The sequence below is a fragment of the Dryobates pubescens genome, chromosome 27, assembly GCF_014839835.1.
Source record: "Dryobates pubescens isolate bDryPub1 chromosome 27, bDryPub1.pri, whole genome shotgun sequence".
Lineage (NCBI taxonomy): Eukaryota > Metazoa > Chordata > Aves > Piciformes > Picidae > Dryobates > Dryobates pubescens.
The window spans coordinates 5,641,999-5,659,902 of record NC_071638.1 but is presented as its reverse complement, the minus strand read 5'-3'; the positions used below and the strand labels follow the sequence as shown (position 1 = coordinate 5,659,902).

Here is a 17,904-nt window from a genome sequence, read left to right as displayed (position 1 = left end):
CACAATGGTTTGAAAACCCTGTTTCCTGGTTGCAGAATCAGTTGTGTTATATTCTTCCTGGGTGTTCCAATATTTAGAATGATCCCACTGGCAAAAGCTTTGCCCTTGATTATGATTTACCATGTCATGGGCTTATCTTTACCCACTATATCAACTACCAACATTTAGTCCTCAAACTTTGGAATCCAAACAGCTCACTCAAGCCTGTGTCTTAGGTTTCCTATTGAATAAAGAATTATCTTTATCACCACAGTTTCTCTAACTGAAAACCTCCCTGCTCTTTTCTTTCATTATCTTTCTTTCAATTTTGCGCTAATTCAGCCTGAGCTCCCCTTCCCCAGCTCCTTTTCCACTGTATCAGCCTCCTACTCTGCTTTTTCTTTTCATTCAAGGGGCGCACTGCTTCCTAAGGATTATGATTTGTTGGGAGTAATTTATTTGTATTCCCAAACATAATGCAAGCAACAGTCATCCTTGCCTTCAGAATCATCAGTAGGTTTGTTCCATTGTGTTTGTTGATCTTCTAGAATAAACATTTCTCATTCGTAAATTATGCAGTAGCATTTGTCTTGAACACTAATAAACACGCTATCATCCTAATTATCTTTCCTGGCAAAAGGATATTCATGGCTGCAATGTCCATAGATAAATAGTTATGAAAACTGCAGTCTGCCCACAGCATGGTATGGAGGGACAGTTTTCTCATGAACAGGCAATAGCTCTCTGATGGATAAGGTTTTGTTGACCCAAAGTAAGGATTAATTAATCTGGAACTCTCAAATTCATGGTAAATGTAACAGGCCAACTGTGACCGTTTGACGCTGTGCCTTTAAGAAAGGGGCACACTGGCTAAATGTTTATAAAATATTTTGGTATTCTAAACAAATTTCATTGGTAGGATTGTGGGAGGTGAGGTTGGTCCCAGCGTGGCTGGAACTTTCTCTCAGTCTTCCTTTCTTCGCTGTCCCTTTCGGCTGGATCTGCTTCTGGGCTTCTTGCCAAGAGGTAAGAACTAACTAACTTCTACAACAGGCCTCTCCATTTCTTTCCCTGTCCTGCTAACCATCCTCGTCTCCTTTCTACCTCTCTGGGGGAGAAGGGAGGTAGGGGGTGAAGGGGGCACAGCGGGAAGCCCCCTCTGTGGGGGGTCTGGTTTCTGGTTGAGTTCATTTGCTGTATATTCGTATATGTATTGTAAAATACCTGTTTTTGTTGTGTTACAGATAATCTGTTTCCTTGTGAAATATACTCATTTCTCCGACTGAGTTTTAGCCGTCGTTTCTGTCTCAGTGGGGGAGGGAAAGCAGAACCTTTCCTTTCAAACCACCACACCGACTTATGGCTGACTTGTTGTATCCCCAACATTGTGCAAATGCTGTATTTCATGCACTCACAGCATTTAGAACCCAGGTTCTAATCTCACCAAAACTGACTTTACACCAGCTTTGGCCCACATCTCCTAATTTGTACCATTGCATAAACAGAAAGCAGTTAAATCCACTGCTGGTTTGCATAGCAAAAGAATAGGTAGACAATACCTGTACAAAGCCACACATCATATAGTCATCAAACAAAGGCAGACTCGGACGGTCCTCTCGATAGATGGTGATTCTGTAGCTGCTCACAACCTGAGGAGTGGGCTGTGAACCATCTGTAACAAGAATGACGACTTTGTTCAGTCCAAGGCCAAGGGGGTAGTTAGCAATGCTGGAAGGCAAAAGAGGGAAAAAAAGAAAGTGGAAAAGATAATAAAGTAATAAATATTTGAAATGCTTTATCTATGGCAGCTAAACTGTACTTAGTCCTTGAAGCTGCTACTGCTTATTTTTTCTTTTACAACATACATATGGTTTTAAAACACAACAGCAACAAACCAAACCCCAAACCCACAAAATGATGTAAAATAAGATTTGTTTCACAATTTTTAATTCCTTCAGGAAGACTAAATACTGACACTGAAATGCAGTGAAAACAGTTTCAGTGGTAGTGGCAGCAGTTCTAACAAGAAATCAGTGAATGAGGCTACTGGGGACAATATTGCCTGGCATTGTCACGGACATGGTGAAGTTGTCAAGGACATGGTGAAGATATCAAGGAGATGAACAAGAGACCGTTGGAATGGGCTGCCCAGGGAGGTGGTGGAGTCACCATCCCTGGAGGTGTTCAAGAGGGGATTGGATGTGGCACTTGGTGTCATGGTTTAGTAGTCATGAGGTGTTGGGTGACAGATTGGACTTGATGATCTTTGAGGTCTTTTCCAACCTTACTGATTCTATGCTTCTAAGATCAGCAGTGTCTGCTAACCATTGAAATTGTCCAATAGACAGATGTGATGGAGCTCCAGTCAGTGACAGACAAGAGCAAAGCTGGACTATGCTCTTCTTCCCTTGTCAGGGAAATGAGAAATGCTGGAAGATATTGAACCTGCACATCCAGGGCTTTGACTTTTCAGTATAAAGAACATATTGCTATTCTGTTTTCCTTTCATAAGGAAGAAATAACATGAGTTTGTTGCATGTATCCATGGTTAACATTAAAACACTAAAAAGTTGGATGGAAGAATTTTAGGGATCTTCTTTCTAAATGATTTCACAGAAAGGGTTGTCAGGCTCTGGAATGGGCTGCCCAGGGAGGTGGCTGAATCACCAACCCTGGACATGTTGTGCTTGGGGATATCGTGTAGTGACAGACTTGGTAGAGTGGGCAAAATAGCTGAACTTGATGATCTCAGAAGTCCTTTCCAGCCTGGATGATTCTATGAAGATTAATCCCTTACTGAAAATACTGAAAGCATATTATACATTAGATCAGTTACAACTGTATAGACTGTTTGATTATCAGCAGGTATTTTAGGTCAAAGCACCTTCTTTACAGTCTGTCAAAAGATGGTGTGTTGCATAGGTGCTTCATGCTGTGAAGCAAAACTAGCTCTGTGGTTGTTAAGATGTCCCTGCTCTGCTTTTTATCCACTCAGTAATGGCTAGTATGTAAATAGGCCAGTACTGTGGTTCTGAGGTAATTGACCCAGATGAAGAAACACTTCTTGTGCCTCCCAACATTCAAAACCAGGTCATGCCTGAAATGCCTATTGGGATTGTACCTGGCACATGCTGCTGTCTGTGAGACTGCTGACTGTGAAAGCCAAAACTGTGCCAGGGATCATTGTAGCAATTAAACATCATGGATGATCATCAGTCAGCATTCAAACCTGGTGTTTAGTGATGTCTTTGCTCTCTCTCCCATATCCTCCAGCTTTATACTTCTCTAAGAGATCAGATAAGCCAGAACTCTTGCTGATGACAAGATGACCCACTTAGTGGATGAGGGAAGGACTGTGGATGTTGTTTATCTGGACTTTAACAAAGCATTTGACACTGCTTCTCACAGCATTCTCCTGGAAAAACTGGTTGCTCATGGCTGGGATGAACTTATGCTTTTCTGGGTAAAAAGGCAGCCAGATGGCCAAGCCCAAGGAATAGTAATGAAAGGAGTTAAATCCAGTTGGCAGCTGGTCATGAGTGGTGTTCCCCAGGACTCAGTATTGAGGCATGTTCTTTTTCATATGTTTATCAAGGGTCTGGACGAGGAGATTGAATGTTCTGTCAGTAAATTTGCAGGTGGCACCAAGCTGGGTGAGAATCTTGATCTGCTTGAAGGTAGGAAGGCTATGCAGAAGGATTTGGACAGGCTGGATGGGTAGGGCAAGGACAATGGCATGTGGTTTGACAAGGTCAATGGCGTGAGGTTCAACAAGACCAAGAGCTGGGTCCTGCACTTGGGTCACAACAGCTCCATGCAGCACTGCAAGCTTGGGGAAGAATGGATAGAAATATGCCTTACAGGAAAAGACCTGTTCAGCAGCCAGCTGAAGACAAGCCAGCAGTGTGCTCATCTGGCCAAGGTGGCCACACAGCATCCTGGCCTGTATCAGGAACAGTGTGATATGTAGAACCAGGGAACTGATTGTTCTCCTGTACTCAGCACTGGTGAGACCCCCACCTTGAGTAGTGTTTAGTTTTGGGCCACTGGCAACAATAAAGACATTGAGGTGCTGGAGCAACAAAGCTGGTGAAGGGTCTGGAGAACAAGTCTTAGAAGAAGTGACTGAGGGAACTGGGATTGTCTAGTCTGGAGAAAAGAGGATTAATTGGACTCAATGATCTTCATTTCTAACCTTAATGACTCTTTGATTCTGTGGCTCTATGAAAACCCTTTATAATATAATTCTGATGGAAAAAAAAATTATGAATGAGTAAACCTGAATTAATTTATTCTTTTCCTGCTAAATGCCCTACTCTGACCCACATAAGCAGACTGCTAGCTGAGGGACCAATCACAGTGGGGTAGTAGTTTAGGCCACAGTGTAAGTTCAAAGCCTGGATATGAAAGTTCAAATTCTTTGCTGTAAACTGTGTGCAGTGTAGTGATGGTCTGTCACTAACCAGCTTTGATGCTGTCAGTGACTGGAGAAGCTGAGGGAGATGCTAGCAACTGTGCACCCCATAAAGTTAATTATGGCTTGAGAAGATGCAATCGTTGTCTTCAGGACATTGACAAGTCAATATAAATTTCAGAGTGTTGAAGTCCCTTTGATTTTCTTGTGACTAATCTATAGGTATTCTGTGCTCCCTGAAACACACACACACACAAAATGAAATAGTCTGACTTATTTCCACAGTTAAGGACACTTTTTGTCTTATACTCATATTTTGTCATTCATACCTTGGCCCTCTCTTCTCATCAAGGTGCACTTGGCATTGACAGTTAGAGGGTTCTGCTCCTATCTTCACTGTCACCATGTCAAATGGAACTTCTGCATAGTATTCTTTGATCTTTGGGTTAAAATGAGGATTCAAGTCCAGCTGTGGATTGGTGAAGATCTGCCTGATATGAGACAGGGTATCTTTATCTGTTCCAAGAAGGCATAAAAAAAACAAAACAAAACAAAACAACCCTGTGAAACATATGAACATTTTTAGGTAACATTCAACTTCTGTCACATTGATAACACCTATGGTGACAATGTTTTTAAATCCTGGTCACTCCAAGACTGGTTATCCTGCTGCAAGAACAGCCCGGTCATTTAACTCAACTCCCAAGAGGTAAAGAACCTTCTATTCAAAAAGCAATACTCCTGAAAGGAGCTATGCTTGCTCTACTGTGAGAATGGTATGAATGGTTTGTCTGCTCAATACTCAGTCTACAGTGAAAATATCACTCAGATAAAGGTGTCCAGAGAAGGGCCACAAGGATGATCAGAGGGCTGGAGCACCTCTCCTATGAGGACAGATTGAGGGAGTTGGGGCTGCTCAGTCTGGTGAAGAGAAGGCTTCGAGGTGACCTAATTGTGGCCTTCCAGTATCTGAAGGGGGCCTACAAGAAGGCTGGGGAGGGACTTCTCAGGATATCAGGTAGTGATAGGACTAGGGGGAATGGAATGAAGCTGGAGGTGGGGAGGTTCAAGCTGGAGGTGAGGAGGAAGTTCTCCACTATGAGAGTTGTGAAGCCCTGGAATGGGTTGTCCAGGGAGGTGGTTGAGGCCCCGTCCCTGGAGGTGTTTAAGCCCAGGCTGGATGAGGCTCTGGCCAGCCTGATCTAGTGTGAGGTGTCCCTGCCCATGGCAGGGGGGTTGGAACTAGCTGATCCTTGTGGTCCCTTCCAACCCTGACTAATACTATGATACTATGATATAGACAGAGAGACACAGAGTGTGCTGTGGGGCCAGACCTCAGCCTGGGGATTTTCGTCTTGTAGAAAGTGTTCTTCATCTGAAAGGTGCCAAGAAGAAAGAGGCATGTAAAATGTGTTCAAAAAGTGATTGGACGTGACACTTGAAGCTATCATTTAGTAGTCATGAGGTCTTGGGTGACAGGTTGGACTTGATGATCTTTGAGGTCTTTTCCAACCTTATTGATTCTATGATTTTATGATTCTAATGGAGTTTGTACTGGGACTTGAGAGACACTTTTAGACTCTGGAAGGATTTAAATCATTCGGTGTCCAATGACTGTAGTCAGAGTCACAAAATTCAAAGCCTAAATAAGCCTTAAAAAATATAAGGATTAGGGCTGGGAGATCCTGTCTCCACTTGGTTAACTGAAACTTAAAGAAAAGTTAGTCCAAAAAAAGTCATAACCTTCTTAGGTACCAGCCTGTGCACAGGGTTTATGTACATGTGCAATTGCCAATAAAAATCATAATAAGTTAGGCACATATTTATTGTTTATAAGAACAAGTCACATGGAGATATCTACACCCATGGGGTCATTTGCAGTACAGCTGGAAGAATGTTCTATTAAAATTCCTGAATCAACAACTTCCAGCTCCTTCGCTGCGTATGAAATCTCCACAATCAAATCCTATTTGCTCAAACATATCCTTTATTTTGTAGTGTTTGCCAAATGACTCATGAGAATAATTATTTGCTGGCAACCCACTTCTTAAAAATATTTTAATCCAACCTACTGGATTCAGATTTACAGTTCAATTACAGAGTCAAAACTTGTGTTCCATATAGATTTCCTGGTATGTGTTTGAAACTGATTACTTCAGAAGGTGCTCCAGCCAGGAAACTCTTTGACTATTAATATCTGAAAAATCTTATGGCTTGAAACATGGTTTAAAAGGGTCAGAAAGAATGGAAGCAGTTCCCTGGGAATTTTTACCTCAAAATATCTACCTTCAGAAACAGGACAGGGCAAATTCAGCACTTTCTTGCATGGATTGAAATTGAAATGTAAAGGAAATTATTCCAGGGGAAGAGCAGAATTAGCTCTAGATTTGTAGAGAAATAGAGGCTTATAAATTGATGTGCAGAGGGTAGTGCAGAGTATAAACAGTTCTCCAGATCCTGTGTGTCTTACCTTAAAAATGTTACCTCACTACTAGCTTTAAAATGAGGAACTTTCAACCAAAACTGATTTTTCACAATTCAGCGTCATGCAAAGAGAACAGTGAGGCCAGTCAGCCAGCCAGGAGCGTTTCTGGTCCCTGACTGACAGAGGAGTTCCTGAAGGCATCACGAGTAACACAGGGGAAATAAAGCTGAATGGGTAGAAAAGCCTTTCCACAAGAGTAACTGTTTCATGTTTATAAAGTGCCCCCTCAGATAATGTGCCTTTGAGGAAGAAGAAAGCATTGTTCCACCAGACAAATATACTTTAAATACTTGCATACCTTTGACATACTTAAAATATTCCTACAAGCAGATATTTTAGAAAAACTCTTCCTCTCTTAAGCAGCTCTCTATACCTCTACCACTAGGCTGAAAATTGGCCTTATAAAAGGCTGGTTAAACTCCATTTAGGTTTAAAGGTTACTGTACAAGAACAAATGTATGCTAAAGTTCTTGGAATAAAAGGGCAAAAGTCTACTGAAGTGCAAAGGGGGATCAAGAAGTGCTTTAATATTCATATGCACATATAGCAATGTTTTGCTGATTGTGCTGATTGACAGCTGCCTAAACATGAGCCAGCAGTGTGCCCAGGTGGCCAAGAAGGCCAATGGCATCCTGGCCTGCATTAGGAATAGTGTGGCCAGCAGGAGCAGGGAGGTCATTGTGCCCCTGTACTCTGCACTGGTTAGGCCACACCTTGAGTCCTGTGTCCAGTTCTGGGCCCCTCAGTTTAAGAAGGACATTGAGACACTTGAACGTGTCCAGAGAAGGGCAACAAGGCTGAGGAGAGGCCTTGAGCACAGCCCTATGAGGAGAGGCTGAGGGAGCTGGGATTGTTTAGCCTGGAGAAGAGGAGGATCAGGGGTGACCTCATTGCTCTCTACAACTACCTGAAGGGTGGTTGTAGGCAGGAGGGGTTGGTCTTTTCTCCCAGGCAACTAGCACCAGAACAAGAGGACACAGTCTCAAGCTGCACCAGGGGAGGTTTAGACTCGAGGTGAGGAGAATGTTCTTCACTGAGTGAGTCGTTCGTCATTGGAATGTGCTGCCCAGGGAGGTGGTGGAGTCACCATCCCTGGAGGTGTTCAAGAGGGGACTGGACGTGGCACTTGGTACCATGGTCTAGTCATGAGGTCTGTGGTGACAGGTTGGACTAGATGATCTTTGAGGTCTCTTCCAACCGTGGTGATACTGTGATACCGTGATATTTAACTTTGTACTCTAAGTTTAACATAATAGCCCAATTATTTAGTGATTCTTAAACATTCTTGATACTTTTTGGTTTTGTTTTTTACACAACAGCTGGCAGGCACTCCATTCACCAAAAGTTTATGCAGAAAACTCTCAGAAATTTGTCCAAGTAATATCTATTCTTTCCCCTTCGTGGTCTAGAAAGACCTTGACTTACCATAACTGCATTGACTTTCTTTAGTCTTACTGGAATAATGCAATGCTGAAAGACAAAGACAAGCAATTAATAATTTTCTTGATTGAGGCATGATTCAACAATCCTATAGAAGGAACTCTCATTGTTTTAATTACAAAAAATAAAGTATGCTTTTATTCTTTTCTGTGTGAAGTCATTGCTTTAGGGTCATGAACACTGCTCATGAGCTTAGCAGAACGACTTACAGATAAAGAAGAAATTGGTATTTTACATCTCATAAGCCAAGACCCTTCAGCTGGTATGCAAAATAATCTAATCTACATTATACCTTATTGCTCTCTACAACTACCTGAAAGGAGGTTGTAGACAGGCAGAGGTTGGTCTCTTCTCCCATGCAACCAGCACCAGAACAAGAGGACACAGTCTCAAGCTGCACCAGGGGACGTTTAGGCTGGAGGTTAGGAAGAAATTCTACACAGAGAGAGTGATTGCGCATTGGAATGGGCTGCCCAGGGAGGTGGTGGAGTCACCATCATTGGAGGTGTTCAGGAGAAGACTTGATAGGGTGCTTGGTTGCCTGGTTTAGTTGATTAGGAGGGTTGGATAATAGGTTGGACACAATGATCTTGAAGGTCTCTTCCAACCTGGTCTATTCTATTCTATTCTATTCTATTCCATTCCATTCTATTCCATTCTATTCCATTCCATTCTATTCATGCTATTAGAAGTAGTACAAACAGGAAAACCACACCATATATAAAAAGCCTTATTCTGACTCCTTACCTTCGTGATTCTTCCTGAAGTCGGAGGGAACATTCTGCTTAGGATTTGCATTTTCTTGAGAGGAATTCCTGTCAATTCAATAGCAGACATATTTCTACATGAATGGAAGGAACAGAAACCATGAAACACTTTCCAAAAATTTCTATGTGCAACCCATTTTGCATTGTGTTTTAATACTCTCCATGACAGAACGGGGTTTCTAGATTCATGTACCCAGCATTAGCAATACTACCTGAAGGAACGTGACAGAAAACACACATTCCATAATAAATGGTACCATATAACACCAAAAAACCCCCAAACCTAGCCAGGAATAAATTTCAAAACATAATTGAATTGCTGGGGGGAGGAAATAGAGCCAAGAATAAAATAATTCAAACCTCTTAACCGTTTGTATAATGCTTCTTTATATATATATATATATAAGACTAAAGTTAGACTTTGTTCAAAAATAATTAAAGATAAATGAAGGCCTGGTGTCAAGGTGAATATTTGTACTGATGCTAGCATGAATTCTTATAATGGAACATGCACGTGTTTTGATTTGTTTCATAATTCAAAACTAAGAACATAATCAACATTCAGAGTACACACACACACACACACATATATATACACACACATACATATAAAAATCCTCAGTGAAAAAAGACAAGTCAATTGCACCAATTCATTAGCATGTTAAATGGTCTCTGTATTGCTAACTGCACATTTTTTCTCTCATAAAGCATTTTTGGAAGCATAGTAATAGAAAGGCAGTAGTCTTCTCTCCAATACATGTACACAACACAGAATTGCCCAGGTTGGAAAAGACCTTTGAGATCATCAAGTCCAGCCTATCATCCAACACCATCTAATCAACTAAACCATGGCACTGAGCACCCCATCAAGTCTCTTACTAAACACCTCCAGCGATGGTGACTCCACCACCTCCTTGGGCAGCCCATTCCAATGGCAAATTTCTTGTTCTGTGAAGAATTTCTTCCTAACATCCAGCCTAAACCTCCCCTGGTGCAGCTTGTCCTCTTGTTCTGTCACAGGTTGTCTGAGAGAAGAGATCGTCCCCCAACCTGTCTAGAACCACCCTTCAGGTAGTTGTAGACAGCAACAAGGTCTCCCCTGAGTCTCTTCTTCTCCAGGCTAAGCAACCCCAGCTCCCTCAGCCTCTCCTCATGAGGCTTGTGCTTCAAACCCCTCCCCAGCTTTATTGCCCTTCTCTGGACATGTTCCAGCAACTCAACATCTTTCCTGAACTGAGGGGCCCAGAACTGGACACAGGACTCAAGGTGTGGCCTAACCAGTGCTGAGTACAGGGGCAGAATGACTTCCCTGCTCCTGCTAGCCACACTGTTCCTGATACAGGCCAGGATGCCATGGCCTGCTTGCCACCTGAGTACTGAACCTCTGCCTGATAAGACCTTTTCAGAGTTGCATTTGATTTCTTGAAACTTTTACACGTTTTTCTTCCAGTGTTTTCCATAGAAGTTCTTACAAAGCAGCTTCTTCCCAGATGTTGTGGTCCATTCATTTTGCATGTTGAAAGACAAAAGTCATTGTCTGTGCCAAGGAAGGGAGTTGGCCATATTGTTTTGTGCAATCAGCCGTTGCAAATGTTTCTAACAAGAGCTGCTGAAAGCAATATTGATGTCAATTATGGTAAAAAGTAAATGGTCCCAAAATAAAACACATTTCTGCATTATCTCGATTAAATAAAAAGCTTCCAGCAGGTATGTGTGCCCCTGTATGTGCATGAAAAGGTAGTTCTGAGCTTGCAGTGTCCAAACATCACCCTTATTTCATGCACATTCATCTCCTTTCAAAGAAGGCACTTAAACTATTAGAGAATTTGTTTTCCAAGTTGTAAGCAATTTTGCACCCTTTTTTCTGCTTGCCAGAGTGGTATAATGGCTGATAACTGCCAAACATATTTTTTCTCTCTGCTGTTCATTTTTGATTGCCCAGTCCCAAACCCTATTGTGAGATGAAAACAAGATATCTAAAGCTTGTAAAATGCCAGACTTCGGCTAGTCAGACACCTCAAGAGTGTGGCAGCCACCACCACTGCAAGGCCTTGCCTCAAAATGGAACAGCATGACCTCTAGTGACATCTCTTTAAAGAGATTATAATATAATCAAGAAATATTGAAGGATATATAATAACTCTATCTCAACAGCAGGGCAACGAAGTATTTGGAAATATTACAGAAAGTTACTCAGATTACCTTGTATCCAGGAGGAATAGGGGAGTGATTATCATCTCCCTGTACTTGCCACTGGTGAGCTTGCACTTTGAACATTGAATTTAGTTTTGGGCCCCTCACTAGAAGAAAGACACTGAGATGCTCAGCAGGTTCAAAGAAGGGCAGCAAAGCTGGTGAAGGGTCTAGAGCACAAGTCATGAGGAGCAACCAGGGGAACTGGTGTTTAGTCCGGAGAAAAGGAGGCTCAGGAGAGACTTTATCACTCAACAACTACCTGAAAGGAGGTTGTAGAGAGGTGGAGGTCAGTCTCTTCTCCCAAGTAACAAGCAATAGGATGAGAGGAACAGGCCTCAAGTTGGCCCAGAGGGGCTTTAGACTGGACATTAGGAAGAATTTCTTCCATGAAAGAGTTTTCAGGCCCAGGAACAGGCTGCCCAGGGAAGTGGTCGAGTCATCATCCCTGGAAGGATTTATAAGACAGGTAGATATTGTGCTCAAGGACAGAGTTTAGTGGTGGACTTAGCAATGTTAGGTTAAGGATCAATGACCTTAAGAGTCCTTTCCAAACTGAATGGCTCTATGATTCTACAATTTATCTCTGATTAGTTTAAGGTGTCTTTCTAGAGTTCTTGCTGCTCCTGTGGAAGCAATTCAGAGAGTTCACTAATACCAGTTAAGGCTTCAATACTAATCACTTAGATGACATGAAAAAGTAGACCAGGAAACTTATTTAAATCCCATCTCCATCCTGTGAAATCATGATCAGTGAACAGAATAACTGTAAAAGGCTAAAGTCAGAAGTCATTATTTTTCCCACACAAAAAAAATGGTTGGACAGTCAGCTATGGAAATCACTGGGCTTTGTAGATGTAGAATTTTATATAGCCTGAGTGTGGCGGTTTGAAAGGAAATAAGAACTATTGCATAAATCAGGTGAACAACTTGGACTTCACTGAAGAAATCTAGAAGTGTTCTGATCTACAAACTCATTGAAGATATGATTCTCAAAAAAGATTAATCAAAGCTCCAAGAGAATGCATACCTGAATTATTTGGGGAGTAAGCTCTGCTAAGCTCTTTCTTCCTTGCAATTAAGTATAATTAAATGCATATCTGACACATGCATCACCATCACATGCATGCAGCTATATAACTGGAAGATTATGATTTAGCAATGTCAAAACACATGGGTTTTTATGCAGCGAATTAACAGAATAGCATTATTTGCTAAGCTGTTGCAGGAAAGTACAGTGCAGAGAAGCAGATTGGCCTATGCCCTGGAGAAAGGTCACGGCACCTCTGCATATTTATACACATACAGTAATGTTCAGCTTGAAAGCAAAAAAGAGGCTCAAAATGAGTGAGTGGCACGGCTGAGATTAGAACAGAAAGCTGCTAAAGGTTGGTATGCTTTGATATGCAAACCTAAATATTTTGGCAAAGGGGCAAGGGCTTACACATGAATGCAAGCAGCTGCATCTTTGAGTCACTTCTTGTGGAATAGCTGGCAGTAACAACAATAATACTTAGCACACGCATGGAACTGGGAATTTTCAAAGCACTACTAAACAGTTACCTAGCACAGTGGTAAGGTACAAGGTCCACTTTGTAGCTAAGTAAACAAAGATACAGATGACTATTTACTTGCTAAAAGCCACACTGAATCCAGTGATGAACAAAATTAAAACTTAAGAAATCCTACAGACATCTTTCATAGCTGCTACAGCAGTCTCCAAGCAAAATGTAGAAAATAATGTCATTCCCATATTTAACTTGAGACAGCGTGGAATGGAGCACAGACAATGTCTAATGTGCCTCTCTTCCCAAACCTTTGTTTGCAAGATCATATATTGTTCTGGGCCCCTCAGTTTAGGAAAGATGTTGAGTTGCTGGAGTTTGTCCAGAGGAGGGCAACAAAGCTGGGGAGGGGTTTGGAGCACAAGCCCTATGAGGAGAGGCTGAGGGAGCTGGGGTTGCTTAGACTAGAGAAGAGGAGGCTCAGGGGAGACCTTATTGCTGTCTACAACTACCTGAAGGGAGGTTGTAGACAGGTGGGGTTGGTCTCTTCTCCCAGGCAACCAGCACTAGACCAAGAGGACACAGTCTCAAGCTGTGCCAGGGGAGGTTTAGACTGGATGTTAGGAAGAAATTCCTCATAGAGAGGGTGATTGGCCATTGGTATGTGCTGCCCAGGGAGATGGTAGAGTCACCATCATTGGAGGTGTTTAGGAGGACAGTTGATGGGGTGCTTGGTGCCATGGTTTAGTTGATTAGGTGATGTTGAATGATGGGTTGGACGTGATCATCTTGAAGGTCTCTCCCAACCTGGTTTATTCTATTCTAGTCTAGTCTATTCTAGTCTGGTCTAGTCTATTCTAGTCTATCTCAAGTCTTCTAAGTCCAGCTACATCTACTGAAGGATTTTGTTGCATGAATATATGTGTATGTTTTATTAGCTACTTCTATTAACATAATTGGAGAAACCACCCATACAACATTTGATACAAAACTATCTTACCATTCTGAGAGATATGTATGTTCCTTTTTAGTCATGAACTGGAATTGTTCAAGTAAATTGAAAAGCAACCAATGCACAGTCAGGACTGAACCAAGCTGCCTCATTGGGTCTACCATGTGATAGATGTCACGAAGTAAAGTCTGAATCCTGGGTGCTGCAGAGGGGAAAAGCTGAGAAGAGAGAGACACTGATTAGAGACTACACAATTATTACACATTTGCAATGTGAGAAATTACCAGAAGACAGTGCATGTACTATATGAACAGCTTTATATTAGAGCTTTATATTAGAGCTCTTCCCCACATGTGACTGCCCTGCTCAGCCTTGCAAATCAGGAGTTCTGCACTTTGGACACAACAACCCCATGCAGCACTACAGGCTGGGGAGAGAGTGACTGAGGACCCAGGGGTAGTGGTTCACAGCTGGCTGAACATGAGCCAGCAGTGTGCCCAGGTGGTCAAGAAGGCCAATGGCATCCTGGCCTGCATAAGAAATAGTGTGGCCAGCAGGAGCAGGGAAGTCATTGTGCCCTGTACTCAGCACTGGTTAGGCCACACCTTGAGTCCTGTGTCCAGTTCTGGGCCACTCAATGTAAGAAGGACATTGAGACTCTTGAACGTGTCCAGAGAAGGACAATAAGGCTGGAGAGGAGTCTGGAGCACAAGCCCTGTGAGGAGAGGCTGAGGGAGCTGGGGTTGTTTAGCCTGGAGAAGAGGAGGCTCAGGGGAGACCTCATTGCTGTCTACAACTACCTGAAAGGAGGTTGTAGCCAGGTGGGGGTTGGTCTCTTCTCCCAGGCAACCAGCACCAGAACAAGAGGACAGTCTCAAGCTGTGCCAGGAGAAGTTTAGGCTTGAGGTAAGGAGAAAGTTCTTCACAGAAAGAGTAATTGGCCATTGGAATGTGCTGCCCAGGGAGGTGGTGGAATCATTGTCCCTGGAAGTGTTCAAGAGGGGATTGGATATGGCACTTGAAGCCATGGTTTAGTTAGTCATGAGGTGTTAGGTATTAGGTAATAGGTTGGACTTGATGATCTGTGAGGTCTTTTCCAACCTGGTTGATTCTGTGATTCTATGATTCTAAGATGGAATTGTAACTCTATGATATTATTTTGTAGTTTAACTCCTTTACCTCTGAGTCATCTTCCAGATCTATTCAACTCAATCCCTCTTTAGAAAGCCTTAGCAGTGTTCAACCCTGACCCTCATCCAGGAAGGTCTAGAAGAAATCCCAATATGCAGATTTTTGGAACAACAGATCCACTTGCAGATCTATTATTTCCCCAATACTTGTCATTCCCCTCATTAACTGCCATGTCAGACACTGACTGTTATTCCCACATCTTGATTCTTCTCCAAAAATTAAGTCAATAGAAGTATGAAAAAGATGCATTACATATTCACCTGCCTTCCCCCCCCCCCCCACCTCTTTAATCTGTATCTATTGTCTAGTCATGATCTCAGTGCTGTCTTCAGTTCTTCCATGCACACCTGCTTTGCTCCATTATCATTCTATTTTCTCACCAACTCATTAAAAATGCTCATAATTTGTCTCCTTTCCCTTTCATTCTGTTTTTGGATCCCTGTTTCTGCTTTACCTGTCCTTTTCAATGAATCTACAACTCAATGCATCTGCTATGTCTTTTAATTTACATTCCAAAATAAAATCACCATGGCCTCTATCTCCCTGCTTTCCTGTCCATCCAGCCTGATATGTAAGTTAGAGACAGCTAAAAATTGGTAATGGAGAAATGTTAAGTGATTTGCACAAAACATCTGTCCGACACAACAAACCCATGTTTATTTTACCAGCTCAAATTGCCCAAGACTCTTCAGTTCCTTGATGAAAGTAATCATTAAATTTATCTCTTCTAAAGACAAACATTGCTCATCTTCTCTGTGGTAAGTTCCATCCTATGAAAGAAAGGGCAGCATATTCTGGTGAAATCATATGGAAAGAAATGTGCTTTTATTAGACCCCAGTCCCTTTGGTGATCAAAGGAGCAAGTTACAGCAGCTCTCAACTTGCCCTAACCTCATCCAAAGCCATTCCAAGCCAGCTTCTTGATACCTCTTCCCATTTCTCAGTGTAGAATAAAGTAGACTGTGCATTAGCTTTGTGTAGAAAAGTACCCATAGAAATGACCATGAGAAGAGACTGGGTAAAGTATAGATGATGAATTGGATAGTTTGAAGTATGATCTGGTGTCCTATGGAACACAGACAGGTAATCCTATTGCACATGTGCACATGCCTGTGTATTCCTACTTTATCCTGTCATAAATTTAGAACACATGGCACTGTTTCAGTCAGATGTGTCAGAGAGGCAGGAGTCACATGGAAACCTTAGTCCCTGTAAACCATGCAAGCAGGGAGGTCATTCTGCCCCTGTACTCAGCACTGGTTAGGCCACACCTTGTGTCCTGTGTCCAGTTCTGGGCCCCTTAGTTTAGGAAAGATGTTGAGTTGCTGGAACATGTCCAGAGGAGGGCAACAAAGTTGGGGAGGGGTTTAGAGCACAAGCCCTATGAAGAGAGGTTGAAGGAGCTGGGGTTGCTCAGCCGGTAGAAGAGGAGGCTCAGGGGAGACCTTATGGCTGTCTACAACTACCTGAAGGGAGGTTGTAGCCAGGTGGGGCTTGGTCTCTTCTCCCAGGCAACCAGCACCAGAACAAGAGGACACAGTCTCAAGCTGTGCTAGGGGAGGTTTAGGCTGGATATTAGGAAGACGTTCTTCACAGAAAGAGTGATTGGCCACTGGAATGTGCTGCCCAGGGAGGTGGTGGCGTCACCATCACTGTACATGTTTAGGAAGAGACTTGACAGGGTGCTTGGTGCCATGGTTTAGTTGATTAGATAGTGTTGGATGATGGGTTGCACGAGATGATCTCGAAGGTCTCTTCCAACCTGGTTAATTCTATTCTATTCTATTCTATTCTATTCTATTCTATTCTATTCTATTCTATTCTATTCTATTCTCCAGGGGCCTTCTCAGAAATGGATACTTAAAGGTGCCAAGATTGAGCAACACTGCTAAAGGAGATACCAGCATTTCAGAATTTTTTGTCAGAAGTTCACTGGTGATGCAAACTTTATAGAGATTCTATGAATGCAAAACAAACCACCACCACCCAACATAATTTGAGCTTGTATTCAGAATAAGACACAAAGTTGTAGGAAACAGTATTTAATTCTGATGCTCATGAATCTATTTGTCTGAGTTAATTCTAGGTTTAGAAAACACACAAATCTGTATATTAAAAAACAAACAAACAAACAAACCCAATGGCTATTAAAAACAGTGCAGAAATTACTTTGTTAAACTTTAAAATACATCTTTAAAGCACTGTAATTTCAGGAATGACATCCTTTGAGAGTGGAAATTGATAAAAGAAAAACCTCATTGTTCCATATAATCACAGCTTTATTCCCCATAATTCAGTAACATATAGTTTTGATCTAATCAATCCTCCATTCTGTAATTTGTCAGCACCAATCTCAGAAAGGCACATAACTTAGAATGAAGCATTTTTAAGTCATTAGCAACAATAATTAGTAATAAGAAAAAGTTGGAATGAACTACCTTGCTCACAGGTGCTCCATATATGTTTTGCAAAGCTTCTATGAGACTGGATGTGGAGGATTCGTTAGACAGAAGAAATTTTAAAGCATCTTCAAAAAGAAATTCTTTGAAAGTTTGGTCCTGAATATTTGATTCATCCTCATCCTGAAAGTCAAAGGTTTCATGCACCTGTTGGAAAACAATGCAAAAATTTACAGTCTAAATATTAAATCTAGTCTTCTCATCATCACACATCATAGAATCATAGAATCAACAAGGTTGGAAAAAGACCTCAAAGATCATCAAGTCCAACCTGTCACCACAGACCTCATGGCTACTAGACCATGGCTCCAAGTGCCACGTCCAATCCCCTCTTGAACACCTCCCAGGACAGTGACGCCACCACCTCCCTGGGCAGCACATTCCAATGGCTAACAACTCTCTATACCAAATTGGAACTATTTATACTTAAAACATCATAACAACATGAACTAAACAGCCAAGATCGCAATATAAAAAATACTGTACCACATTTTGCTGTTGTTTTGTTCAGCTTGGAAG

The 17,904-nt window shown here is 42.0% G+C and overlaps 1 protein-coding gene across 1 annotated transcript in view; it reads right to left on the bottom strand.

Moving 5' to 3' along the window:
- CPED1 (cadherin like and PC-esterase domain containing 1) overlaps positions 1-17,904 on the bottom strand; it is a 181,279-nt gene that overhangs the window by 77,675 nt on the left and 85,700 nt on the right. Inside the window, exons 10-16 of the mRNA XM_054173871.1 lie at positions 17,365-17,532; positions 15,592-15,696; positions 13,784-13,953; positions 9,066-9,133; positions 8,304-8,348; positions 4,723-4,909; positions 1,539-1,707 (exon numbers count right to left, since the gene is read on the bottom strand). Of these exons, the coding sequence (XP_054029846.1) occupies positions 1,539-1,707; positions 4,723-4,909; positions 8,304-8,348; positions 9,066-9,133; positions 13,784-13,953; positions 15,592-15,696; positions 17,365-17,532 (912 nt within the window). The remainder of the gene's footprint in view (positions 1-1,538; positions 1,708-4,722; positions 4,910-8,303; positions 8,349-9,065; positions 9,134-13,783; positions 13,954-15,591; positions 15,697-17,364; positions 17,533-17,904) is intronic.